Raw genomic sequence first — 27,263 nt, 5'->3', positions numbered from 1 at the left:
ATTAGTCTTTTTCATGAACACAGATTGATTCCTAAACTGTGCCATTTAAACATTGACCGCTTTTCCGCATGGGCTTCTGGCGGAGGATGATTCCTCCTGTGATCTCATAATTTTGGCAGCCAAAGCGTATTAAAGAAATACTGCTGTTTGCAGGAATGGTTTTGTGTACTGTGCGTGCTAGATTGGTCATCTCAGCGGCTACGGGCACACGTTGTTACGGAAAAGGAGCGTTATACAGGCGTGAGAAGATGAGATTACGGCTGGCCTCTTCTGAAGAAGCGGATATAGTCCGTCCTTTCTGACCTGGCTCTAGCTGTTGGTCAGCCTTACAGGCCATGCTGCCTTTTCAAAATGCTTTTGTATTAGAAAACACAAAATCATGAGTTATGTGAAAAGCAAAGTGAGTTAAGTGAAAAAGTGGATTGAGTGAATTGAGTGGTTTACAATGCAGTGAACAGCCTGCAGCCACCTTCCAGGTCATGAAGTAGGGTTCTCCTGGTCTCCCCAGAGCCCTCTGTGTGCCGCATTCCTGTCATTAACCTCCTTCCTCCCCTCTCTCAGTAACCTCCCACTCCTCAACTTTCTTTTTCTTTCTTTCTTTTTTTTTTTTTTTTAAAAAAGATGTATTTATTTATTTATTTGAAAGTCAGAAAGACAGAGATCTTCCGTCCCCTGGCTCACTCCCCAGATGTCCGCAATGGCCAGGGCTGGGCCATTACAAAGCCAGGAGTTGGGAGCCTTTTTCCAGGTCTCCCCTGGGTGCAGGGGCCTAAGCATCTGGGCCATTGTCCACTGCTCTTCCCAGGCCATCATCAGGGAGCTGGAAAGTAAAGCAGCGAGGAATCAAACCAGCACTCATAAGGGACACTGTTGTTGCAGGCTGCTGCATCACAGTGCCAAGCCCCTTCATTTCATTTTGATCTCTTGGATTTGAACATATTTGATGGGTTCTAGTCATTAAAGTTCCTTTCCCAAAGCTCACGTTGTCCTGTCTTTGCCGTGGGAACCTCTTTGAGATTGCCAAGTCCTTTTGAAATGACCCGTGTAGCCTATAGCTTCCTTGCTGTCCCATATGTTAAGAGGTGTGGTGCTCACCTTGGGCCTCTCTGCCCAGACTTGAGCCAGCCATTTCTTTCAGTGTTCTGGTTTCTTTGGGAAAATGATATTTCTAGATCACAGTCTGGGTGCTAAGGATAGTCATCATTATTTTAAAATTTTTATTTTTATTTGAAAGGCAGAGAAACAGATGGAGAGAGGTCTTCCATCTGCTGGTTCACTCTCCAAATGCCTGCAATAGCCTGGGCTGGACCAGGCCAAAGCCAGGAAGCACAACTCAAGCCAGGTTTCCCCTTTGGGTTGCAGGGACCCAAACACTTAAACCATCCTCTGCTGCCTCCTAGGGTATGGATCAGAAGGTAGCTGTCCGATATGTAATATGGACATCTCAAATGGTGACCTAACCACTGGGCTAAACACGTACTCCTGATTATTATTATTTTTTAAACTGACTTATTTAGTTGAAAGGTAGAGTGACACAGAGAGACAGTTATCTTCCATCTGCTGGTCCACTTCCCAAATGGCTCAAACAGTGAGGGCTTGGCCAGGCTGAAACCAGGGAGACAAGAGCTCCATTCTGGTCCTTCATGTGGGTCACAGGGGCCCAAGTATTGGAGCTTCCTGTGTGCATTAGCAAGGAGCTGGATCAGAAACAGTAGCCAGAACTCAGACTGGTCCTCTGATATGGAATGTGGCTGTCCAACGTGGCAGCTTAACCTGCTGTGCCACACTACCCACGCCTCTGATCATTATTTTTAATGATCAAGTAAGTGGGGCTGGAAAATATGTGCGTATTTAAAGAAAGAGATTTCATCCTTGTATTTCCAGTTCAAATTCAGGACTGAGGAATGGTTACCTGGCCTCTTTAATGTTTCATCTCTTGGGCCAGCACTGTGATATAGTGGGTTAAGCCTCCGCCTGTGGTGTCGGCATCCCATATGGGCACCGGTTTGAGCCCTGGCTGCTCCACTTCCAGTCCAGCTCTCTGCTATGGCCTGGGAAAGCAGTAGAAGTTGGCCCAAGTCCTTGGACCTTGCACCCACATGGGAGACCAAAAAGAAGCTGCTGGCTCCTGGCTTTGCATGGTCCCAGCTCTGGCTGCTGAGGCCATTTGGGGAGTGAACCTGCAGATAGAAGACCTCTGTAACTCTGCCTCTCAAATCAGTAAATCTTTTTTTAAAAATTATATCTCCATGTTCTTCCTTACTAGTAACCCTGGTGCTCCAGGATGCAGATGAGTTAGATGAATTAGAATAGCCTGAGCTGTCTCAGTGGTTCATTGCGTTAGATGAGGGTGCTTTAGAAAGTTCATGGAAATGTGTATCCTGAAAAAGGGTTTTGTATCTCAAATTTTTTGCTCCAAAATAAGTGTATCTTTTAATTCCATTTTCCATGACTGTTTGGAAGTGTTCTTGCTCATACAGCAGAATCAGTGTGAAAATACCCACTTGATTTTTGGGAAATGCCTAGTTTTGTAGAAGTATTATCCCTGGATCTTGTTATTTGCTCTGAGTTTTTATGGAAGGATTTGGGGAAATCCCAGAACTGTGCTGCCCTGAGGCCTCACAGAACCCTCCAGTGTCACCCCTTTTCTTGGTCTTTCTGGAGTGAATCTTTTGTTGATTAAATAATATATTGGGGTAAATTCTTTTATTTAAAAAAAATCCTTAAGTATGGAGCTGATATTTACTTTATCACTCATTAATCATTTACAGTGTCTCCCAAATCATGTTATTATTAAGGTAATTTAAACTTATAGCTTAGCAGTTGAAATGAAATTTTAAAGAAATATTTGATCTTCTCCTACCCTACTTGTTTTGTAGTACCTCATTTTCCACTTTGCTCTCTTGAAGGTAAACGAACACTGTACCACAGATCAAGTGGTTTCCAGCGACACTTTTTGTTGTTGCTGGTACCAGAAACGTTCTGTGTAGTTTCGCAAGCTGAGGCTGTTGGTGCTAACTCGGGAGCTGAAAGGGGAAGGAGGAGTAGCAAGGCCCAGGCCCAGTAAAGGAAGGGTACCAAGGAGAGCCCGAGGCTCGATGCTCACAATGCCTGCTGAGACTCGAACAGCAGATGCACGTGTGGGATGAGCTTTGACATGTGTCTGTAGTGCAGCACGAACACCTTTAACAGGCGTATGGTAGAAAAATACAGTAGAACCAGTGCATCCAATGAACTGTGTGAGAGAATAAAATTAATTTTACGAACTGCTTTTTGAGTGACTTTTAAGTCCCTTAAGTCCAGAGCAGTTAAGCATTGATTTGTTAACGTGAGCGTTTATTCGGTGACAGCAGTGTCTCTTTGAGCTGCGGTTTTAGGAGAGGGGCTGCCAATCTGCATGGCTATTTCTCAGACTTTTAGAAGTGGCACCTCTCAGGTGCTACCATTTAAAGCAACGTTTGGCATCAGCAAAGAGCAATTATGTGAACTCTATTCCCAGGAACTACATTTTGCTCCTAGATTTTCCAAAATTTTGTTTTTTTGAAGTTTGAGTTCATTTGTTGGATGATATTGTCACATAGAGCTTTAAAAATTGTGACTACCAAGTATTTTATTTGGGGAAATTTAAACTTTAAGAAAATAATAGTCCAGAGAACAGCCAACTTAAGTTTAGCGAATGTTATTGATTCAACATTGTTCGTTATCTGTAGGGCAGTGATCAAACACAAAAGCAAAAAATGACTGGTTCAGGGAAGACATCTGGTACAGGGGTTAAGACACCACTTGGAACACGCACATCCCACAGCGCAGTGCCTGGGTTCGAGTCCTGCCTGTGCTCCCAGTTCCAGCTTCCTGTTGATGCACACCCTGGGAGGCAGCAGGTGATGACTCAAGTCCTTGAGTCCCTGCCACCCTCAAGGGAGACCTGGATGGAATTCTGGGCTACTGGTTTCTATGTGTCTCTCTCTTTCTTTCCGCCTTACAGAAAAATTGGCTAAAAAATTCAGAAGCTGCGATTGCATACTTATTTCTTCTAGAATCTGGGAGAGGGAAAGGTCTCACAAGCATGATCCCCTTCACGGCTTCCAGCTTTGTGTCCTGAATGGTCCCCAGTTAATTAGGTTGGAATGAACACTTTCCCTTCTCCCAAATTAGTTTGTTCTCCTGCAGCAAACAGCAAGAGTGAACTCCCTGTGTTACTCACTTACTATTTTAAATTTTCTTGAAATTGTTTTGCCTTGAAATGAATGTAGAGGTGGTGTGTGGTTCCTCTGGGTCCTCCAGCAGGGCTTCTTGTCGCTCCCACTTTATGCAGAGTGCCTGAGGACGCTTTGTCAGTGGATGCTGTACCTGATGCTTGACTTTGCCGAGCCCAGAGCCCAGAGAACTGTCCCAGTGCGGGGCACACTCCCTGGGGGGTTTCTGGGCGGATTGTGCTGCTCTGCAGCCGCTGCCGGGAGCTGTGTGCCTGTCCTGTGTTTCCTGAGGTCGCCTTACCTTCCAAGCACGTGACCTCTCTGGAGAACCGCCCCTTTTATGGCTGTGACTCTGCTGTCCGTCCCAGTAGCAAGTTCACGATGGTGATTAAAAACAGAGGAGCAGGGTGTGGAAGCCCTTGGTGTGTGCTTTAAATTGTCATGGTGTTTGGAAATGAATTGTACTTCAAAATTGCTGCTGGAGAGGATCCAAGTGTCTTAATTGTCCTCTCCTCTTTTCTTGTTGGAATGTGCCGTCAAGCTGTCTCTCCGTATCCCGAGCTGCACACATGAAAGGGATGCCAGTGACACAGTCGTCCCAGACACGCGCTTCCAGTTGTTTTTTTCACAGACTGATTCACCTTTTCATCTGGGATCCCTTGGGACCGATTGCCTTTCCAGCCTTTCCAAACAGCAGAGCATTGCCATAGTAATGTGGGGTCCGCGCGGGACGTGCGGAAACACAGTGGGAGGGGAGAGCTCGTAGTTGTGCTGTGCTGAGATGGCCGCTGTGGCATGCAGAGGATGTTGGTCCCTGTTCTATTCGCCGCGTACTTTTTTCTTTTTTTAAAGATTTACTTATATATTTGAAAGGCAGTCACAGAGATAGAGGGAGAGACAGAGATCTTCCATTTGCTGCTTCACTCCCCAGGAATTTCATCTGGTCTCTCACGTGGGTAGCAGAGGCCAAGCACTGGGGCCATCTTCCTCTGCTTTCCCAGATGCATCAGCAGGGAGCTGGATCAGAAGCGGAATAGCTGGGACTTGAACTGGTGTCTTTATGGGATGCTGGTGTTACAGGCAATAGCTTAGCCCACTGTGCCATAATACCAGCTCTACCACCTAATATTTTTTTAAGATTTATTTATTTACTTGAAAATCAGAGTTACACAGAGAAAGGAGGAGAGGCAGAGAGAGAGGTCTTCCATCCGCTGGTTCACTCCCCAATTGGCTGCAACTGCCAGAGCTGCGCCGATCTGAAGCCAGGAACCAGGAGCTTCCCCTGGGTCTCCCACGTGGGCAGAGGCCCAGGGAGTTGGGCCATCTTCTACTGCTTTCCCAGGCCATAGCAGAGAGCTGGATCAGAAGTGGAGCAGCTGGGACTTGAACCGGCACCCATATGGGATGCTGGCACTACAGGCAGCGGGTTTACCTGCTACACCACAGTGCCAGCCCCGCCACATATGTTTCTGAGAAAGCTGATTGTATTAGCACGCCAGCCTGTGGCCACAGCAGAGAAAGCACTAACGGGCCCATTCAGAGATCAGATCCGTCCTCGCTGTGCTCATTGGCCTTGGTGTAAACCAGAGCTTTCACACCTGAAGACTCAGCCCAAGAGACCTTGATGATCAGACCTAAACATACGTGTGGGGTCATGTGGCTGTAGTAACAGCCAGAGAGCAAGCATGAGCTTGGCCGGGACACTTGTTTTCGCTGTTCTGAGCCTTTGTGCGTATGATTAGGTCTTGCCGTTGAAACAGCCCCGTGAGCAGGAAACACAGGCCTGGAATGGCAGTGTTGTCAGGGGTTGCATAGCTGGTGAGGGGCACGGCCAGACCCTTGTATCGGCAGGGTTTGCCATTAGGGTAGCGCTATGTGAAATGTTTCCTGCCGTTTGATCCTTCCGGTAACCCTCACCCAAGCACAGCCTGCTGCTCTTCCAGCACCATGTGAGCACCCCTGGGGCTCGTCTGTCTCCCAGCTCTCACAGGAGCCTGGGCCATCTGACACCAGGACCAGTGCCCAGATTCACTCGGAACCAAGCCTGCACCCCCCCAGTGGCGCCTCTGCTCTGTCTCTGAGCTGCAGCAAACACGACCTTCAGTCCAAGCTGGTGGGCTTCCCCAGCAGGGCAGACCAGAAAGGGCAGTGAGCCACATGCTGCGGGCCCGAGAGGAGGGTGGTCCCCGTGTGGAGGACTCCGAGATCCTCCCCCACGCCGTCCTGGCCCTCCGCGGAACCTCGCACCTCCCGCGGCCCTCCGCGGAGCCACGCACCTCCCGCGGCCCTCCGCGGAGCCTCGCACCTCCCGCGGCCCTCCGCGGAGCCACGCACCTCCCGCGGCCCTCCGCGGAGCCACGCACCTCCCGCGGCCCTCCGCGGAGCCACGCACCTCCCGCTGCCCTCCGCGGAGCCACGCACCTCTCGCGGCCCTCCGCGGAGCCACGCACCTCTCATTGCCCTCCGCAGAGCCATGCACCTCTCACGGCCAGCGCCCCCGAGGCTTGTCTTCTCTTCAGTCTGCCCCGCAGATGGTCTCCATCACTTCCTCCTCCCACAGCCGTGTCCCTGCCTGTGGCGTTGTCTTTGTCAGTCTGGTGCTGTTCCCTGTGGCTCCTCAGCCAGTCGTCTCGTGGCATTGTTAGATGCTCCGTGCACTTTTCAGCAAACTGCCTTGTGCATCTGTGTTCTGAGACTGGGTACTCGATTTTCTTCCTTTCTTTTCTTTCCTTTAACTCCTGTTTGTCCTTAGAGGTTCTGTCCTCAAGGAACCCTCCTGGCTGGACCCCTCTGGGTTATTAGCAAGGAGGTAACCCCAGGACATTTGCGTTCTTATTTAGCATCTGGCTTTGCCAGCATGGCATGGCTTACGCTGTATGGTTTCCTGGCAAATAATACAAATAATGAGAGTAGCCAATTCTTGCTGAGTGAGGGTCTTGGATTCCTCCAGCCACCAAGCCATGGGCAAGTTCACGAGTATCCCTGTTTCCTAGATGAGGCCCAACAGTCAGGTGAGTGCCCCAGGCCACACTGCTAATAAGTGGCGGCCTTGGGGACTGAGCCATCAGTTTGGCTATACTGACTCCACATTTTGGAAGCACTGTTTGTGTGCCAGGCTCAGTTCCAAGGGTTTTAACAACTCCTGTAATCCCCACAGCAACCCTGGGATGTGTACATGGTGATGTGCACGGTTGCTGGGTTGTTTGCCCAGGGCCAGGCAGGATTGGCCACCCCTCTGCCATCACATGTATATTTGCTCTCTTTGATCTTCAGTCTAATAGAAGCCCTGTGTTTGCTGTTAGCTTTTAACTCCTCCCGAGCAGGGCCCGTGTCTCAGCACCACACTAGACTGCTCTTGTGCTGGCATTCAGTCGTGAGTGTGTGGCTAGGAGAGTGACATGGCTGAGGTGCTGTGTCCAATGCATGAACCTAGTTGAGGGGATCCTTAGAGCCACCAGAAGTTAGGTGAGAAAGGAAGAGAGTTTCCTCATTTTAACAGTTATACAATGAATGTTTTATTCCATTAAAATTTGGTTTCAGTCCAAGAAAAAGGTGGATGGAGAAGCTCTGCTTCTGCCCTGGTAATTAAAGTTGGAATGCTGATTATAAGCAAAGTCTCCCATGCCTTCGCACCTCTGCAGGGCTCTCAAAATGCACTGTTCAGTCCTGGTCTGAGGTAGGCAGTTTTCAGTTGGGAGAAAACCCAGCAGTGTGTGGTTAGGCTGCCACCTGAAGGCGGTGGGTGGTATTGCTTTTCTTTCCGTTCTACGCATGGGTCAGACTTTATCCTACAAAATGCATTTCCTCTTGAATGGCTAAGACCCCATTTCATAATTGTTTCTCTGTCAGCTTCATTCTGCTCAAGTCAGTAGCCATTGCTTTCTGTGTTGTTCTGTGTAAGATTTCAAACCTGCTTTAAATTCAAATAGCCAAGTTCAGTTTGGAGATGTTTTACTAATTGTAAACCCTTGAATAAAAAGAACGCATGGCAGGGTGAACGCAAGCTTACACTTCTGGGGGAAGCAGTGGCCACGTCCCCCGGCGGAGGGAAGGCTGGCTGCACAGGGGGAGGTTCCCACCTTGCGCATGTGCAACCTGCCGAGGGGTGGGCAGGGGCCGGGCGTGTCCGTGGGAAATTCCGTGGCAGCTAGGCTGAGACCCCCAGAAGGCAGGTTTATTTTGCCATGATTTGCATAAGAGGTGATATTTAGCTTGGGCAGCATTTGGCTGTAAAAGGAGTGACTCACTCGGCTCACGACTTCTTCCCACTCTTGGGGATGGCAGCCTCTGTCCTCGTTTGCACGAGATGCAGAGCTGAGCTAAGCTTTCAACACCCCTGTGAGCCACGTCTCTCCCTTCCGCCCAGGGATGGAAAACAGGCAGTTGTTTGTCTCCTTCGAAAAATCCCCACAAGGAAAATTCTCTCACTTGTTCCACTGCTAAATGTGATTTTTCTCTGGCAGTTTCTAAATCTCTCATGAGCTGGTTCCTTAAAATCTGCGTGTGACAGTAAATGCACTCTAAGCTTCCTATTAAAGAAGACAGTTATCTCAGACTCAGCCTTTTCATAAACATACATATTATTCAGTATGGCCGTCTTCCATAGAGCCCTGGTGCTGCCCGGCTCCCTAGTAATCGCTCCTTTTACCTGGGCGGCTGTTTCTGTTTCTTAGCCTTCCATCTGCTTGGTCCTCCGTGGTTAAGGCGTCTCCTGCCCCTCCCAGGCTGACACCTTTCCCACCCCCGCGTGCCTTCACCTGTAAGCAGATTTGTAAAACAGCCTGCTGAGCCCTAGCTCACACCGGGGTCACACGTGTCACATGCATGGTCCGGTGACTTTGGGGATAGTCCCGGATGTGGACAGCCGTCACCACAGGCAGTTGTACAATGCTTTCATCACCTCAGAAAGAAATCCCACCTCCTGTCTATCACCGCCTCCCCTGCTCCTCAACACTAAGCAACTGCCAACCACTTGTCCCGCTGTCATTTCCTGTTCTGAACGTCTCAGACATGGCATCCTAGAGGAGGTGGTCTTTGGGGCCTGGCTTCTTTCACTCAGCATTTTTCTGCAGGCTTCCCCAGTGTTGTCTCGGGGTTGCAGTACTCCATCGTATGGATGTGTCACACGTGGGACAGCCATTGAGCCCTAGCTGGGTTTTGCTTCCACCTTTTGGCTAATAATGTCAAGCATCCTTTCATATGGGTTTCTCCCCACCCCCACTTATATATCTTTCTCTAGAAATGTCTATTTAGATTCCTTGCCCATTAACCTTTCTTTTCCCCCTAAATTTATTGAGAGGCTGAGAAACAGAGCAAGAGACACAATTCCCATTTGCTGGTTCATGCCCTGAATGCCCACAATGACCAGGGCTGGGCTAGTCAGAAGCTGGGAGCCTGGGGCTCCATCCAGGTCTAAGTGAAATGGCAGGGACCCAAGTACTTAAGCCATCACCTGCTGCCTCCCAGGGTGTGCATTGGCAGGAAGCTGGAATCAGGAGTGGAGCAGGGACTTGAACTCAGTGCTCAGGTATAGGATGTGGGCACCAGACCACTGCCCACCCACTCCCCGCTGCCCATTTGTAAACTGGGTTGTTTGTCCTGCTGCGGTGTAAGCGTTCTTCATACATTCCGGTACAAGTGCCTTATCAGGTTTACGGCTGGCAGATTATTCTCTCCCATTTTGCATGTTTTCACTTTCTTTCTCACAAAATATTTTTATCTGAGCTGGCAATGTGGTACAGGGGGTTAAGCCACTGCTTGCAACTCTGGAATCCCATGTGGAAGCCCTGGCTGAAGCCCTGGCTGTTTACTGCTGATCCAGCTCCCTGCCAATGTGCCTAGGAAGGCGGCGGCTGGCCTTGGCCCCTGCCACCCACATGGGAGATCAGGATGGAGTCCTTCCTGGCTTCTGGCTTTGGCTGGACCTTCCAGCTGTTTGGGAAATAAACCAGTAGCTGGAAGGTCTCTCACTCTTTTCAAATAAATAAATCTTTTTAACAAATGTTTTTATTTATTGTTATCTATCTGAAAGGCAGAACAATTGGTTCACTCCCCAGATGCCTATAACAGCTAAGACTGGGCCAGGCTGAAGTTCTGAACCCAGAACTCCACGTGGGTCTCCCACATGGTTTGCAGAGGCCCAAGCACTGAAGCTAAGATCTGCTGTCTTCCAGGATGCATCAGTAGGGAGCTGGATTGGGAGGAATAGCCAGAACTTGATCTGACACGGGATGTGGTATTCCAACCCGTCTATTCTTTATTTTATTTTATTTTATTGACAGGCAGAGTGGACAGTGAGAGAGAGAGAGACAGAGAGAAAGGTCTTCCTTTTTGCCGTTGGTTCACCCTCCAATGGCCGCTGCGGCCGGCGCATCACGCTGATCCAAAGCCAGGAGCCAGGTGCTTCTCCTGGTCTCCCATGGGGTGCAGGGCCCAAGGACTTGGGCCATCCTCCATTGCATTCCCAGGCCATAGCAGAGAGCTGGCCTGGAAGAGGGGCAACCGGGATAGAATCCGGCGCCCCAAATGGGACTAGAACCCGGTGTGCCGGCGCCGCAAGGTGGAGGATTAGCCTGTTGAGCCACGGCGCCGGCCCCAACCCGTCTATTCTATGACAGTGCCCACTCCTTAACTTTCTTGATAGGCCCTTTAAATCACAAGCCTTTTATTTTGGTGAAATCCTGTTTAGCTATTTTCCTTTTGTAAAATTTGCTCTGTGTAATAATGTATGTGACATGTATTTTCGTTTTCCAAGTGGAAAGTTACTTGACGATTCGTTTATGAACTGCACCGTCCCCGGAAGAACACGGGCTTGGCTCAGTGTCTTGACTGCAGGCTGTCTTTTCACGACTGCTTCGGTCCTTTGCCTGCTTCTAAGCAGCCAGTGCAGAACTTGACAAGGAGCTTCAGGAGCTGAGTGTAGGCCGCATTGGAGTTCTGACCACACTGCTGCATGGCGCGGCGCGGCGCAGTGGCCGAGGCCTTTCAGCCAGTGTGGTCGTGTGTTCTGTGCGGACAGAGCGAGCTTTCAGACCTGGTAGGCAGTCAGTGTGACTGCGAGAGGCCGTGGCTTTCAGCTGAGTCATCTCTCTTCCCTTTCCAACAGGTGTGGCAGATCCCTGAGAATGGACTCACCCTGTCCCTGACCGAACCTGTGGTGGTTTTAGAAGGTCACTCCAAGAGAGTTGGCATCGTGGCCTGGCATCCGACGGCCCGCAACGTGCTTCTTAGTGCAGGTAGGAGCCTCATGGTGCCCCCTTGCTCCTTGCCTTCACTTCTCACACCCTGGGTGAGGAAGGGCCCAGCAGCGCGTCGTGGTTGTGGGCGTGCAGTTCTGAAGCAGATCACCGGGAGACCTGGGACGAGCACGTCCGTCAGTGATCTGGGGTCGTGGCCTTGCCCTGGGCCACTGAGCGGCCTTGCTAAGGTGTTCGTGAGCATGCCCCGGGCAGCCTCTGCTGGGTTGTTAGTCCCCTGTCTCTGATGTTCAACGGTGCCGTACTGAACCCTAGCGCCTGCACCTTCCCGTTCTTACTGGTTTCTCACTTGAGTGTTTCCATCTTACAGGAGCTTTTTCCTTTGTCCAAGACATGACATTTTGTTTTCTTGTACAAAAGCCACACGGCGCTGTTAGGTGGTGAGCATGTGTAGTGTCTCCATCGTGGTGCTGGGTCTTCACTGTGTGTACTCATACTTGTCTGTCCAGACTTAATTGTGAATCCTGCCCCGACCGTTGGCTTGTAGAAAAGCAGTACTAATGTTGGGGTAGAATGGGCGAAGGTCTCTCCCTTGTGGCTCCCCATTCTCCCTGGTTCAAGCTCAAGACCGTGTGGTCTGCCCGCCGTGCCTGGAGTACCTGTCTGGCTGCAGGGAGCAAGGCAGAGAAAGGTCACCTGTGTCCCACAGTTTAGCTTCAGCTTTTGATGTCATTATGCAGGTTTTCCCCCACCAATTTCTGACTTTTGATCTTTAGGTAACTTGTATATCTTGGGATTTTGTGTTTAATTTTATTATTATTATTTTATTATTTTAAATTTATTATTATTTATTATTTTAATTTTGTTTGAAAGGCAGAGAGACAGATCTGTCTGTTGGTTCACTCCCCAAATGCCTGCAATAGCAGGGGTAGGGCCAGGCCAAAGCCAGGAGCCCAGACTGAGCCTGGGTCTCCCATGTGGGTGGCAGGGACCAGAGTACTGGAGCCGTCACCTGCTGTCTCCCAGGGTGCGCATCAGCAGGAAGTTGGAATAGAAGCAGATGAGCCAGATGTGGAACCAGGCACCCCCAACACAGGATGCAGGAACCCCAAGCAGCGTCTTAACCGCCGCGCCAAACACAGTGGCTAGTTTTTCTAAAGCACGTAGACAGTAGCTTTATTGGCAAGAATTCACTTGTAGGCTGCTTTTCCTTATTTGCTTTCTCTTTGAACCAATGACTTTGAAACAACATATAGCACTTTTTGTCTTTTGTAAGGGGCTCTGGGGGCTTGGAGCAGACCTTGGAAGGAAGGGCAGCACTGGAGAGCTGGGGGCTGTGGTGAGCCAGGGCTGGGGCCTCTTGGGAAGCAGTTTCTGAACCAAGTATGCTTGGGTCCTTGCCCTGGCCACTCTTGGCCCATTTTCCTCCTCCTCTAAAGATCTGTTGTGAGCATCAGGCCAGCCCTTACGTTTCCCTCTGTTGTTAGAGTTTACCATGTTCTCGTGTACTGAGCCCATGTCTTCCAGCATCACCGATTTGAATAATCTGTCACTCACAGTCCCCTTGGGAAAGAACTGGGCTACATTCATTCTGATACTTGTTCTAGAAAAGGAAACTTGAATGACTCAGGTTCACCAACCCAGTTAATTTAAAAACAACAACCCAGGATTCTAAAAGAGTACAGTGCTTTGGTGTTGTGTTTGTTTGGCTATTCCATATGAATCCAAACCTAACAAGCTGTGCTTTTCTTTTAACACTTTTTTTTTTTTGTAAAGATTTATTCATTTATGTGAAAGTCAGAATTGCACAGAGAGAAGGAGAGGCAGAGAGAGAGAGAGAGAGAGAGAGGTCTTCCATCCGCCGGTTCACTCCCCAATTGGCTACAACGGCCAGAGCTTCTTCCAGGTCTCCCACATGGGTGCGGGGGCCCAAGGACTTGGGCCGACTTCTAGTGCTTTCCCAGGCCACAGCAGAGCTGGATTGGAAGTTGAGCAGCCAGGACTTGAACCAGCACTCATATGGGATGCCGGCCCCAACACATTTCTTTCTCCTTCCTTCCTTCCTTCCTTCCTTCCTTCCTTCCTTCCTTCCTTCCTTCCTTCCTTCCTTCCTTCCTTTATTTGAAAGTCAGAGTTACACAGAGAAAGGAGAGGCAGAGAGAGGAGAGGTCTTCCATCTGATGGTTCACGCCTCAGATGGCTGCAACGACCGGAGCTGTGCCGATCCGAAGCCAGGAGCTTCTTCTGGGTCTCCCACGCGGGTGCAGGGCCCAAGGACTTAGACCGTCTTCTACTGCTTTCCCAGGCCATAGCAGAGAGCTGGACAGGAAGTGGAGCAGCTAGGTCTCACGGGAATCAACGTCCATATGGGATGCCGACGCTTCAGGCCAGGGCGTTAACCCACTGCACCACAGCACCAGCCCCAACACATTTATTTCTCACACCAATTTCTTTTCAGTTTTTTAAACTCCCAGTAGGCAGAGCATCTTATAACCAGCCCCTTTCTTTGCATTTCCAGCTATCCTCACTGTATTTTTAGTTTTCCTGTCTGTCGTTCTCTAGGAGTTTCTAACCTTGGAGGGCTTGGTTTTGTTGGTTCTAGGCTGTGATAATGCCATCATCATCTGGAACGTGGGGACGGGGGAAGCCCTCATAAACCTGGACGAGATGCACTCGGACATGATTTACAACGTGAGCTGGAACAGGAACGGCAGCCTCATCTGCACAGCCTCCAAAGACAAGAAAGTCAGAGTGATCGATCCCAGGAAGCAGGAGATCGTTGCTGTGAGTGTGCACGCGGCCAGGACCCCCGTAGGCGGGCGCTGCTCTGGGAGGCAGGTGGCAGTGTTGGTCGGGGGCCTCGCTCTGTGCAGGCTCCAGCTGAGAATAAGGGGAGGCTCGCACAGGCTCTCACCGCCTCCAGTCACGCTTCTCGCAGAGCTGAATGTTCCCAGCCTTCCCTCAACTCTCGGTCTCACTCGGTGGTCCCTTTTCACAAGGAAATAGTTTTTATTGGTTCACTAGAGTCCTTCGGAGTTTATGAGCCTGCATCAGGGAAGGCAGACACGTTCCAGGTCTCGGGCCGAGCACCAAATACGAGTTAACTGTTGCCCTCCCTCCATCCCAGCAGTTTGCTTAGGTGTCTCACAGAGAAGCCCCAGGCTCTTACATCAGCCCAGACTGGGCCCCAGCGAGATCCCAGGTCCTGACAAAAGGGGACATTCGTGTCCTCAGGCAGGGCTGGGGCTGCACTTGGAGGCCATGGGCTGACAGCAGTGGTCGCACTGGTTCTTGTCGAGCCCCGGGGACTTCCTGGGCTTGGGCAGAGTGCTTCTCCACCCGGGCTCTTCCAGGGTGGATGTTTGAGCCGGCGGCGGCTGGACCAGACTTTTCTGTCTCGTGATTTTGCAGAAGTGGCAGTGACACCAAACCCTCAGGTCGTTATCCTCTTGAGAAGCAGGCATCCGGGGAATCCTTTCGTGTGTTTTAATTGTGGTGCCTGGACTTGGGATGGAAGCAGGATGAGTCCAGTCCTGGTGTTCTGGCCAGCTAGGGGAGTGTCTTGTTTCCTCATGGGGCGGGGGCGTGGTTCACACTGACTGCCCCCACCCCTGTGTCCTCAGAGCGTGGCTTAGGGTGAGGTTGGGCTCCAGGTGAGTTTCGCAGTGCACGTTACTGCCTGCCGCTTAAGTGTCATGGTGTGCCTTTTTGCCCTCCCTCCCAGGAGAAGGAGAAAGCACACGAAGGTGCAAGGCCCATGAGGGCCATCTTCCTGGCCGACGGCAACGTCTTCACCACCGGCTTCAGCCGCATGAGTGAACGGCAGCTGGCGCTCTGGAATCCGGTATGCTCCCCCCCACCTCGCCTTTTCGCTCGCTTTCCCTTGGGCTTTCTCTCTGTTCTGAATGGGTCTTTGGGTTGGTAAGTAGATTCTAGATTCTTCTTGTAGATCTCTAAACTCCAGCTTGTCTGAACTTGAATGTCATCACTGGAGACTTCCTGTATTTCAAAAATGCATGCTTGATCTCCCGAGGAGACTCTTGGCTTTTTTGTTTGTTTTCCAAAGCATGTACGAAGAATATAATGTTTAATCTAAGTGGAGAAAACCTCATTTGCATTTGTGGTGTGGCCCCAACCTGTGTGTATATTGTAGGGAAACAGGCAAAGCAGAGTTTCTGCCACTCAAAGTGTTATGGTTCCAGGAAAATGGCTCACTTAAGGAAAGTTAGAAGAATGTATAATAGCGGCTGGCGCTGTGGTGCAGCAGGTTAAGCCACTGTCTGCAGTGCTGATAAGAGTCCCAGTTGCTCCACTTCCAAGCTGGTTCCCTGCTGTGGCCTGGGAAAGGCGCAGAAGACGGCCCAAGTGCTTCGGCCCCTGTACCCATGTGGGAGACCCGGATGCAGCTTCTGGCTCCTGGCTTTGGCCTGGCCCAGCCCTGGTCATGCGGACCAAAGGATGGGAGATCTCTCTCCTCTCTGTCTCTGTCTCTTTCCCTCTCTTGCTGTAACTCCAACTTTCAAATAAATAAATAAATATATATATCTTTAAAAAATCCAGCTTTACAAAATGCATACACTCTCACACACACACACATACATATATTTATTTTTTCTTCCAGAAAAATATGCAGGAACCAATCGCTCTTCATGAAATGGATACTAGCAATGGGGTGTTGCTGCCTTTCTACGATCCTGACACCAGTATCATTTACTTATGCGGAAAGGTAATCAGTAACTGGGATGTTTGGTTCAGGTGAATTTAATCCTGATCAATTTAATTAAGAAGAAAGTCTACCCTTCAGGGCGTTAGAGGATGGGGAATGTCTTGTGTCATTTTGACTTGTCCAATTTGTGTGTCTGTGTGTCTTAAGCTAAGATGACGACAGGTGGTTTTGGTATGGATTAGGCCCTGAGACCGGCCAGTTGTCAGGTAACACAACATGCTGTGTTTGCTGTTGTTCCTGGACGGGGCCTGGGCTGGGGCGCTGGGGCGCTGGGGCAGATGCTGACGGGGCCGTCACACAGGCCCTCTCAGGGGAGAGAGGACTTGACTTGCTGGTCTTTGGCTTCCATCCATGAGCGCTGGCTGATTGGTGATTTCAGATTTAGCTGCATTGTTGCCAGGATGCTGCAGTCTTACCAGATAGCCCTAGATTGGCACGAGGGTGTGAGTTACTCCACCCTGGACTTAGGAAGAAAACAGAACTTTGTGGGTGTGAGTTTGTGAGGTCCTCAAAGACTCTGGAGGCTTCTGTCCCCGGGGCTCAGTGCTGGGGCCCGACTGAAGGTTCAGAGAGTGATGGCCGTGACAGGAAGACCCACACTGAGCTGAAAGCCCTTCCGCCTGACTACACGCTCGGTGGCTCCATTGCTACTGCTTTACTTTTTAGGGGTGGTAACCTCCAAATCGCATTTTCCTTTATCGGTTTAATTTTCTCCTTAGAACTCTATGTAGTCGATAGAAACGAAAGGGGATTGTTTCTGTATCCCCAGATCTGTTAGCTGGTCCCGCACAGGCGCGGTTTCACTTCTCACAGGCGGCTGTTTGTGCTCCACTTCAGGGGTTGTTCAGGGAGACGGAGGTCCATGTGTTTCCTTGACAGACACTGTGCAGATGTTAACAGCTGCTGCTGCTGCAGCCTGGAACAAAATGAGCAATGACCCAGATGTTATTAACTCTAGATGGAAAATTAGTTTGGTTAGAAAATGACTAATAAGTGCTTAGCTGTTTTTCCATTACTTTGAGATCTAAATCATAAAACAAAAGGAAAATATGGCAAGTGATATCAGGGCATAATGCCATGTCGCCATTGTGTTGTCTTCCCTGTGCGTGCATGCATGTGACGTGTGTGTCCTCACCACAGACAGTATTGCCGTCAGGATTCACGCTGGTGGCACTGTTAGCGGTGACTTGGATTTAGACTTGCATACGCTGCAGGCTGCAGATCTCAACCCTGACCGCTCTAAACAAGATGAGGGAAGCTGACACGATGTGATGGGACGGTGCGGCCTGCTGCAGTTACAGGACACTCGCTAAAATTGATGCCTCTCCCTTCTCATCTCCTCACTGCCTGGCGACGGCGCCCTGCCCTGCGCTAGTGCGTGAACCTCACAGCAGTCATGGCGCTCTCAGCGAGCCTCTACTCTTTGGTTTTTGAACTTGAGTGGCAATGTGGTTGTCTGGCAGAGGAATTAAGATTCTTACCCTAACTCTGGCCAGATGTCCAGGCTCAACCTGCTTGGGAGGCAGAGGAGACCACCTAAAGAGCAGGCTAGTGTTTGGTAAGTGGGGGCTTCCTCCACCAGGCAGAGCAGCTGTCGAATGCTTTGGTGAGCTTCCTTGTGGGGAGAAACAGGTCAGCCACTAGCACGCGGCCCCAGCTGTTGCTGGGTGTGTAGAAGGGGAGGCAAGGCCGAGCGTTTCGGTTGATATTAAACACAAGCTTGTCTCTGATGTTTTGCAGGGCGACAGCAGTATTCGCTATTTTGAGATCACGGATGAATCCCCGTACGTCCACTACCTCAACACATTCAGCAGCAAGGAGCCTCAGAGAGGCATGGGGTACATGCCCAAGAGGGGACTTGACGTTAACAAATGCGAGATTGCCAGGTAAAGCGTGGGTGTCACAAAGTACTGCGTTTGTTCCCGCCGTCCTTGTGTACAGCGCACCGCAACAGGTCATGCTGCAGTGCCCAAGTCCCTCTGCCCTGGGGTGTGCTGGGACATGACGATCAGTTTTGCCCTCACAGCTGGAAACGTAGCAGCTAAGTGGCATGGCTGAGGTGCACTGCACACTCACTGAAATAATGAGACCCTGTGTCCTGTCTTCTAGCTGAGAAGGCAGACAGGGGAGCGCCTGGCCCTTGGATGCCCTTTAGAGGAAGAACCGGGTTCCACACTGAGTGGGGGACCCCGCTGGTCCTAGCCCAGAGGCGAAGAGCCCACCCGGGGTACTAGGTTAAGCTCACTGGGGAGGCCCAGCTGTGCTACCTTACATCTGCCTGTACTACCTCTGATGTTTAGATTTCATCCTGTGAGGCTAGGGAGTTTCTGGCGGGCATTTTTCTCATCCTAGTAAACAAAAGATACTGAGACTCAGTGACCACTGGGCATTTAAACAACAGTACTCCTACACTGGAGCTGGTGCTGTGGCACAGCAGGTTAAACCACTTCCAATCCGGCTCCCTGCTAATGCACGTGGGAGACCCAGGTGAAGCTCCCGACTCCCGACTTCAGCCTGGCCCCGCCCTGGCGGAGGCAGTCATCTGGGGAGTGAACCAGTGGATAGAAGCTCTTTCTGTCTCTCCTTGTAACTCTGCTTTTCAAATAAATAAATACATATTCAAAAAGGGAGAAAGAGCAGTCCCACGTCATCAGATGTAAGATCATTGTACATATTTATGTGACACTGTATTCTGATCACATGGTTTAAAAAATGATACATTTTTTGTGTGTAATACTGGAGTAATGAAGGAAAGCTGTCACAGATAGCACAATGGATTGAATCTGAACTTAAGATCATTTCCAGTCCTTGGGAACATTTATTTTACTGTCATCTGAAGTTTAAAAGACTAAGCATGGTTATTCAGGACACCTCCTTTTTCTGTTTTGGAGCACTGATTATTCAAGGGACCTCAGAAAGTTTGGGAAAATGGAATTGAAGGAGCGACTAAGGTACAGTCATTAAGAGGCCGCTTGGGATGCCTGCGTCCATATCAGAGGGCCTGGCTTCAGTACCCTCCTCTGACTCCTGATTCCAGCCTCTTGCTAATGTGTATCCTGGGTGCAGCAGGTAACAGCTCAGGTTGGGTCCCCGCCACCCACTTAGGAGACCTGGGTTGAGTGTGGGCCCCTGACTTCGACCTAGTCCATTCTGGGTCCCACCCTGGCTACTGTGGACATTTGGACTATGTCTACCTTTCAAATGAAATGTAAATAAACAATTATTATTTTTTCATTTATTTGATAGGTAGAGTTACAGAGAGAGACAGACAGACAGACAGAGAGAAAGGTCTTCCCTCCATTGGTTCATTCCCCAAATGGCCGCCATAGCCGGCGCTGCGCCAATCCAAAGCCAGGAGCCAGGTGCCTCCTCCTGGTCTCCCATGTGGGTGCAGGGACCCAAGCACCTGGGCCATCCTCCACTGCCTTCCCGGGACACAGCAGAGAGATGGACTGGAAGAGGAGCAACCAGGACTAGAACCCGGCACCCACATGGGATGCCAGCGCTGCAGGCGGAAGATTAACCAAGTGAGCCACGGCACCGGCCAAATAAACAATTTTTTAAATAAAATAAATGTGTCACAAATTTTATTTATTTGAAAATTTTATTTATTTGAAAGGCAGAAAGATAAGCAGAGATCCTCCATCTGTTATTCACTCTCCAAACACTTCCAACAGCTGAGACTGGACCGGGCTGAAAACTCAACCTGGGTCACCCAGGTGGGTGGCAGGGACCCACGTGCTTGAGCCCTCACCTGTGCCTCCCGTGGTGCGCACTAGGAGAGAGCTGACTGGAAGCAGTGAAACCTGGACTCAAACCAGGCTCTCCTGTGTGGAATGTGGCCATCCCACATGGCCTACAACTACTATGCCAAATGCCTGCCCCAAGACAAGTATATTTTGGTGCAAAAATTTTGAAATCCATGCATAGTTTTTTAAAAGTACGCAGAATTCATTTTGAAGTACCCTCATATATTGGGTGCTAAACATGATACCTGAATTACTTTACTTCTCCTACATATCCTGCGTGTGAAAAGTGCCATTTTTATCCCCATTTTGCTGACGAGGAACTTGAGGCTTGACGAATTGCTGTGCCCTCAAAGGTTACGGTACTCAAACTCAGGCCAGTCTTTTCCCCAGTATGCTTCCCGCAGAGTTTTCATTAAATTAGTCTTGAAGAAATATTTTTGTTGGGGCTGACGCTGTGGCACAACAGGTTCAAGCCCCGGCCTGCAGTGCCAGCATCCCATGTGGGCACTGGTTCGAGTCCCAGCTGCTCCACTTCTGATCCAGCTCTGTGCTATGGCCTGGGAAAGCAGTGGAGGATGGTCCAGCTCCTTGGGCCCCTGCATTCTCACGGGAGACCCAGAAGAGACTCCTGGCTCCTGGCTTTGGATCAGCTCAGCTCTGGCCGTTACGGTCATTTAGGGAGTGAATCAGCAGAATGGAATGGAAGACCTCTCTCTCTGGCTCTACTTCTATCTGTAACTCTTTTTTTTTTTTTTAAGATTGTAACTCTACCTTTCAAATAAAGAAATACAGACAGTAAGAGGGAGAGACAAAGATCTTCCTTCCATTGTTTCACCCCCCAAATGGCCGCCACGGCCAGCGCTGCACTGATTCGAAGCCAGGAGCTTCTTCCAGGTCTCCCATGTGGGTGCAAGGACCCAAGCACTTGGGCCATCTTGTACTGCTTTCCCAGGCCATAGCAGAGAGCTGGATTGGAAGAGGAGCAGCCAGGACTAGAAGCCGTGCCCATATGGGATGCCAGCGCTGCAGGTGGAGGATTAACCTACTGCGCCACGGTGCTGGCCCTGTAGCTCTGTCTTTCAAATAAATAATTCTTTAAAAAAAATTTTTTTTTGTTTTATCTGTGGAACTTTCTCGTTCAAATAGTCAACAGGCAAGTGTGACAGAACAGGGGTGCACTTCCCGCAGCTCCGCTGAATGCTGCCCTTCACCCATGGCCGGGCTGGGTCTGCCACTCTGGTCAGAATGCTCACTGCACGCTCTTGGCAGGAGCTTTAGAAAGGACTCTTTAAAAAAAAGAAATGCAGAGTAACAGAGAGAGAGAGTTGTCATCCGCTGGTTCATTCCCCAAATGGCCACAACAGCCAGGACTGGGTCAGGAGACTGGAACTCCATCCAGGTCTCCCATCTGCGTGGCAGGAGCCCCTGCTTCCCCAGGCGCATCAGCAGGGAGCTGGACCAGAAGCAGAGCAGCCAGGACTTGAAGCAGCCGGCAGCTTAACCCACTGGGCCACAAGGCCCGCCCTTTAGGAAGAACTCTGGATTCCATTCTTGCTGGGGGAAAATGGCCTTCCCCTTATCAGGGTTTTTGGAAGAGAAGACATTTCTGGCTTGGTTGTTTTGTCTTATTGAGGATGCATGAGAAAACGCTGTCCCTTTTTCTAAACCGAGGGGATCCATCTCCCTCTCCTCTGCTGTAAGAAGCTGCTTTCCATTCCCACTCTTCCCGCTGTTCGGATCCTGCCAGTTTTTGACTTGTACACGCATGGTGCGCTTTGCGTGGACATAAAGATCTCAGTTCTCAGGATTGTTTCTTTTCCGTTGTAAAAATCATATTTGTGCTTACAATCGTTGGACCATTTGAAGCTGGCAAAGCCCGGCACGGGCCGTAGGTGCGCTCAGCGTGTAGCTGTGTGCTCGCTGTCCTGTGGCGTGGCAGCTTCTGCCCCTGTGGTGCTGCAGGCTGTCCGTAATTCACAGATCTCGCCCCCTGCTTGGCTCCAGTCCGCCGTGCCCGAGCACGCTTCCTCGCAGCTGTGTTCTCTGTGCAGTGGGCGGGTCGGCGAGGTGAGGGTGGAGCCGCACTTGCTAGCCGTGTAGCACTGCGGGCCACAGCGAATTCTCCGACGCAGCCTCCTGGTTGACTCAATGGAACTTTCCCTTTGTTTCCCCTCTGAAGATTCTTCAAGCTCCATGAGAGAAAGTGTGAGCCCATTATCATGACTGTCCCCAGGAAGGTGAGTGCCCGGTTTTCTAGCAGTCAACATTTAAGACAAAACGAACCCTGAACCTTCCTCTTCCTCACCCGAGGCTTCCCCTGAATGTCTCTTGCAGTCCGACCTTTTCCAGGATGACCTGTATCCCGACACGGCAGGACCGGAAGCCGCGCTGGAGGCCGAAGAGTGGTTCGAGGGGAAGGACGCAGACCCCATCCTCATCTCCTTGAAGCACGGATATATTCCAGGCAAAAACAGGGACCTCAAGGTGGTCAAGAAGAACATTCTGGACAGCAAGCCCAGTGCGAACAAGAAGTGCGACCTAATCAACACCCCCAAGAAGACCACGGACCCTGCCAGTGTGGTAAGGGCAGCAGGAGCTGGGGCCACGCCTGGGCCCTGTCCACTGGCAATCCCTTTGTGGTCAGGGGCCTTGGCAAGCTCTGTCTCAGCCATGGCCACCTGGGGGCGTTCAGCAAATGGTGGTACGTGAGAGAGCCCTAGAGCTCGTGGCCGTGACGAGTCCGAGCCGCGCTCTGTGTTTCATGGTGTCTGGTGGGCGTTGATCTCCACCTCTGAGAATGAACAAGAGTCTCTTGGGGTTTTCTTAACTGTCTTTCCCCAAACTGGTTAAACTCATCTCTGACTTGGGTAGAAACGAAGGGGTATGAGTGGAGGGATGCAGGCCCAGGAAGGGAGAGCCCTGGAGGAGGGAGTAGCAGAGTGACAGAACTGGCAGTGGCTGGAACAGGCAGCACAGGGGATCTGGCAGAGGGGTGGGAAGGAGCCTGCCTGTGCAGTCCTGCCTGGCCCCAGGGAGGGGGCGTGTGGGCTATGGGACGGGACTCCAGGGGAGAAGGGAGGTGCTGGGTTATCCCTGAGACAGGAAGAGGAGTGGAGGTGCAGAGTGCCCAGAGGAGCTGACCACTGGGGCTGTGGTGGAGGGAGCCACGTGACCCTGGCCTGCGTGGAAGATGTGGTAGACAGCACGGGGGACCTGACTCCTGCTGGGCAGCGGCAGCTCCATGGCCTCTGCACGGAGTCACTCCTCGGGCACCCTGGGCAGATAGAAGGTGCACTAGCTGGCAGAGTGGGGCTGTAGGGCAGCCTTGAAGGAGCCCGGCTGGCCCCAGGTGGGTGCCCAGGCCTGGGGACCAGAAGTGGGCAGGCCGGTCTCCCTGGCGTCCTGCTGCTGGGTTCACGTGGATGGAGCAGCTGCAGCTGCACTCCCAGGCCAGAGGCCTGAGCTTTGCCTCCTCTTCCACTTGGTGGCTAAGACTTGCCAGTGGAAGATAGAACATTGCATTTGATGTATCACCAGTTCCGCACAGTGATGAAGTTTGATGTATCACCAGTTCTGCACAGTGATGAAGTTTGTTTGCTGCGTTTTAATCACGGCTCCCCTTTTTGTTTTTGTAGCAAAATGAAGCCAAGTTGGATGAGATTTTAAAAGAGATCAAATCTATAAAAGACACAATCTGCAATCAAGATGAGCGCATTTCCAAGCTAGAACAGCAGATGGCAAAGATCGCCGCCTGAAGGTCCCACCCCCGCCCCTCCAGAATCGGGAGCAAGAACCTGTGCTTGGGAGCTGGTTGTTGGTGTGGTCCCAGGGAGGGCTGCCCCGGGCTCCGCCGCTGGAGACCTTCCATCCAGACCTGTCAGCCAGCTTAGGCCGCATTCCACTCAATTTGTCTCCCAAATTTGCAAAAACAAAAGCTGAGCTTTTTATCAGAAAGCCTTTTTGATGTTTTAAGTGTTCCGTGACTTGTTGAACTTTTAAAAGACAAAAGTGCTACTTTTAAAATCCCAGATATTCCGAATTTTACAAAACAAACCAATTCCGATTCAATGTCGTGCCCAAGTACCTTTTTTTTTTTATTTTTATGAATAGGGACCAATGCCACATTGCTTTTTATATTTCTTTCTTTTTTAATGTTGCCAAAACCAAAAGTAGCTTTTTCTCCTTTGTATTTTGCTACTTTGCAGTATTTGTGTGTGGTTTCCTTTTTCTCCTTCATTTGAAAGGGACAGCACTGTGTATGTTTATAAACTAAATGAAGATATTATTTTGTATAAACATTCATCTGAGAACAATCAAGAGTAGTAGCCACTTGGTGCTGGCTCCTTTACAGCACAAACCCGGTCATCTGATGACTGTACAAACGGAAGACTTGAAAAACCACGTGGGTTCGTGCACCACCCCTCTCGCTTCACTGAGTCTTCTGATCAAAAAAGCTCACACCGGATCTCTTCCTTCCTTTCCTTTCTCTTCTCTAAAAACCGGGTGGTCGTACCGGATGGAATTTTGCTTCTTGGTTATCCTGTGCTTCAGACGATTATAATCTAACCCAAACTAGCACGTGTTTCTGCAGTTTTGTTACACGCGTAGGGTCTGCGCGTTCGTCACTTCGAACGCGGTGTTTCAGGTCTTGGTCGATACTTGAGAAGGGTGTCTGGGACGAGAAGGCACACTGTCTGCTGTCGCGTTCTTGCCGTCTCAGCGGCTGGCCTTGTGCGCGAGTGCCGTGGTGGGGACTTGGAAGGGAGCCTCTGCCCCTGAGGATCCTGTTGCCCTGTGTGGCCCCTGCTGTCCCCGAGTGTGCGGGGGAAGCAGCGGCTCTACTTGCAGCAGCCAAGCGCCTGCCTCGCCTCTTCCTGCTGTGCGCCGCGACCTCTCTCAGGGCTCCTGTCCTTCTTGCCTTTCAGTCCTAGTCACACGCAGCTGAGTGGAGGCCAGAGGGCGCTGCTCATCGTGGAGACGAAAGGGAGTGGTTCAGAGGCAAGCACACAGGTGCGCAGAGCCTGCCGGCGCTTTAGTACACACAGGCCAGCCCTCGGCGCCCTGGGACCGCCTGCTCTGCCTCTCCGGCCTGCACCGAGGCCGCCAAGCACAGGCTCCCTGGTTCTGGAGGGGGCAGACGCGGAGCTCTGGTCCCCTGCTCCTTCCTAGGCCTGCTTAGAGCTCCACCCGGCTCCCCTTCCTCAGACTGCCTGCTTAAGAGCCAAGGTGTCCGGCGCCTCTGGGGGGAGGGCGGAGAGCCTGTGATTGCACGTGGGACGCATGGTGCCCCTGGGGCCGCGAGGGGAGTCCTCTGCCCAGGCCCGTGCTGGCGTGGCTGGCTGGACGTGTCTGCCGACGGGCACAGGCACAGGGACCAGGTGTGGTGACAGCGCCTTGCTGCGCGCAGCCCGGCTCAGGGTACTGTCCACCAGGAGAAGGCGCCACGGCCAGCCAGCAGTGCTGGGGTCGCCGTGTGTACAGTTTGAAGGCATATGAGTGTCTGGTGTGGTTTGTCAGTGTTTCTGACACTGAAGTGGATAATGAGCGGTAGAGTGACTTTCATTCAGACCGGTGCATGTCTCTATCCGTGGAACCTGCTGAGGGCCTTCGTTTCCAAACTCGGAAACGTGTGAAGGTTCTGACGTCCAGTTCGCGAAGCAATCACGGTTGTCGCTGACGGTGGTGAAACACCGGGGGGAAGGAAGGCACGGGGAGTCGGTCCCGACCAAGTGCTGTGCGTTGCTCTTCCTGTTCTGTGTTTCGTTTTGTTTTGTTTTCTTATATTAAAGTGATGACATCCTGAGGAGGACAGTGAATTACTCCTGATCGGCTCTTATAGAGCGGCCGTAGCTTTCTGTCAGAACACTTGCTTCCGTGTTTCAAAGATAAAGACCGTTGATTACAAGTCGGTGTGTGTGTCTCCTTCCCACGTCAGCTGTGTCAGACAGCTGCCGGCTCTGCCGGACACAGCCGCTCCGCCTCGGCCCCTTCTGTGGGCGAGCACAAGGGAAGTGGTACAGGGTGGGCGGGCGCTTGGCTGCAGCAAAGGGGAAACGGGCCGGGGCCCCGCAGAGGCCTGGGCTGCGTTCCAGATCCCAGCGTACCCGGATGTGTGGGTCCTGCCTCGGGCCTGTGCCGGCAGTGCGAGACGGGGCGGGGCTCCTAAGCTCTCTGGTCCCTCTCCTGTCCTTGGCAGACGAGAGCTACCTGTGTGTGGCCACACACGCAGTTGCTGCTGTCATGCCCTGCACGGCCTTTGCCAGTGCTTTCTCTTCGGTAGAAGTGGAATTCCGTGGGCCTGGCTGTGGTTTTTACGCCAGCGTCAGTGGATTGCACGGCCCCCTCTCCACTTCCCGTTTTGCGTTACGGCAAGGCCGCACGACACTCAAGTGGTCCTAGCAAAGAATCTGCTGTTTGCCTCTTCTGAGTGTTTATTGTCACATCCACTCATTCACTGAAACAGAGGCCAGTGACAGTCACGCGCTAGAATTTTATTTGAGAGGCAAGGCAACCGATCGGGACCGACACCCTTACCAGGGTGCGGCCCCCTACAGCGAGTTACACCGCTTTTATGGAATTCTGTCCACTAGGGCTACAATTTTGAGACTCTTGTCACGCAGTTACCAGAACCAGGATGTGGTTGTAAGATAAATGTGACAAGGCATGTTTCTTTTTTCTTTTTTCTTTTTTTTTTTTTTTTTTTAGATTGATTTATTTATTTGAAAGTCAGAGTTGCACAGAGAGAGGGAGAGAAGAGTCTTCCATCCATCCCCAGTTGGCCGCAATGGCTGGAGCTGTGCTGATCTGAAGCCAGGAGCCAGGAGCTTCTTCCAGGTCTCCCACATGGGTGCAGGGGCCCAAGGACCTGGGCCATCTTCCACTGCTTTCCCAGGCCATAGCAGAGAGCTGGATCGGAAGTGGAGCAGCCAGGACTCGAACCAGCGTCCATATGGGATGCCGGCACTGCAGGTGGCGGCTTTACTTGCCACGTCACAGCGCAGGCCCCAAGGCACATTTCTTTAATCTTAGGCAGAGCGCTGGGCTGGGCCTTTTCTCGGTTCCTGGAATTGGCCCCATACCTCAGTCCCTGGAATGCAGTTAGCATTTAGTCACACTTACTCCATTTTGACTTTGACTACATTTATAAATACGATGAGTAATCACCACAGAGTTCCCCCGTCTCGAATACCGTAACCTAAAGTTGTTTTCGTCTGCGAACAACAGCAATGGGTTCCTGGGGTGCCCGAGGTTACAGGAAGCAGAAGTTGGCCGAGGCCTGTGGGCAGCCAGGAGGCGCGTGGTGGTCTGTTTACAGTGGACCGGGGCTCCGGCTTGGGCCGCCTTGAGTCTGTGCCAGGAGACCCAGCAGTCCTTGTGCTGTCCCCAGCCAGCCGGC

At 51.2% G+C, this 27,263-nt stretch overlaps 1 protein-coding gene across 3 annotated transcripts in view; it reads left to right on the top strand.

Moving 5' to 3' along the window:
- CORO1C (coronin 1C) overlaps positions 1 to 24,442 on the top strand; it is an 85,315-nt gene extending 60,873 nt beyond the window's left edge. For all 3 annotated transcript variants that reach the window (XM_062181940.1, XM_062181939.1, XM_062181938.1), the window contains exons 4-11: positions 11,302 to 11,431; positions 13,995 to 14,176; positions 15,117 to 15,236; positions 16,014 to 16,118; positions 17,859 to 18,004; positions 22,047 to 22,104; positions 22,202 to 22,447; positions 23,503 to 24,442. In XM_062181940.1, the coding sequence (XP_062037924.1) occupies positions 11,302 to 11,431; positions 13,995 to 14,176; positions 15,117 to 15,236; positions 16,014 to 16,118; positions 17,859 to 18,004; positions 22,047 to 22,104; positions 22,202 to 22,447; positions 23,503 to 23,622 (1,107 nt within the window). In that variant the 3' untranslated portion in view covers positions 23,623 to 24,442. The remainder of the gene's footprint in view (positions 1 to 11,301; positions 11,432 to 13,994; positions 14,177 to 15,116; positions 15,237 to 16,013; positions 16,119 to 17,858; positions 18,005 to 22,046; positions 22,105 to 22,201; positions 22,448 to 23,502) is intronic.
- Positions 24,443 to 27,263: the final 2,821 nt, after the last annotated feature.

Source organism: Lepus europaeus, chromosome 23, assembly GCF_033115175.1.
Source record: "Lepus europaeus isolate LE1 chromosome 23, mLepTim1.pri, whole genome shotgun sequence".
Classification (NCBI taxonomy): Eukaryota; Metazoa; Chordata; class Mammalia; order Lagomorpha; family Leporidae; genus Lepus; species Lepus europaeus.
This window is presented reverse-complemented; position numbering and strand designations above follow the sequence as displayed.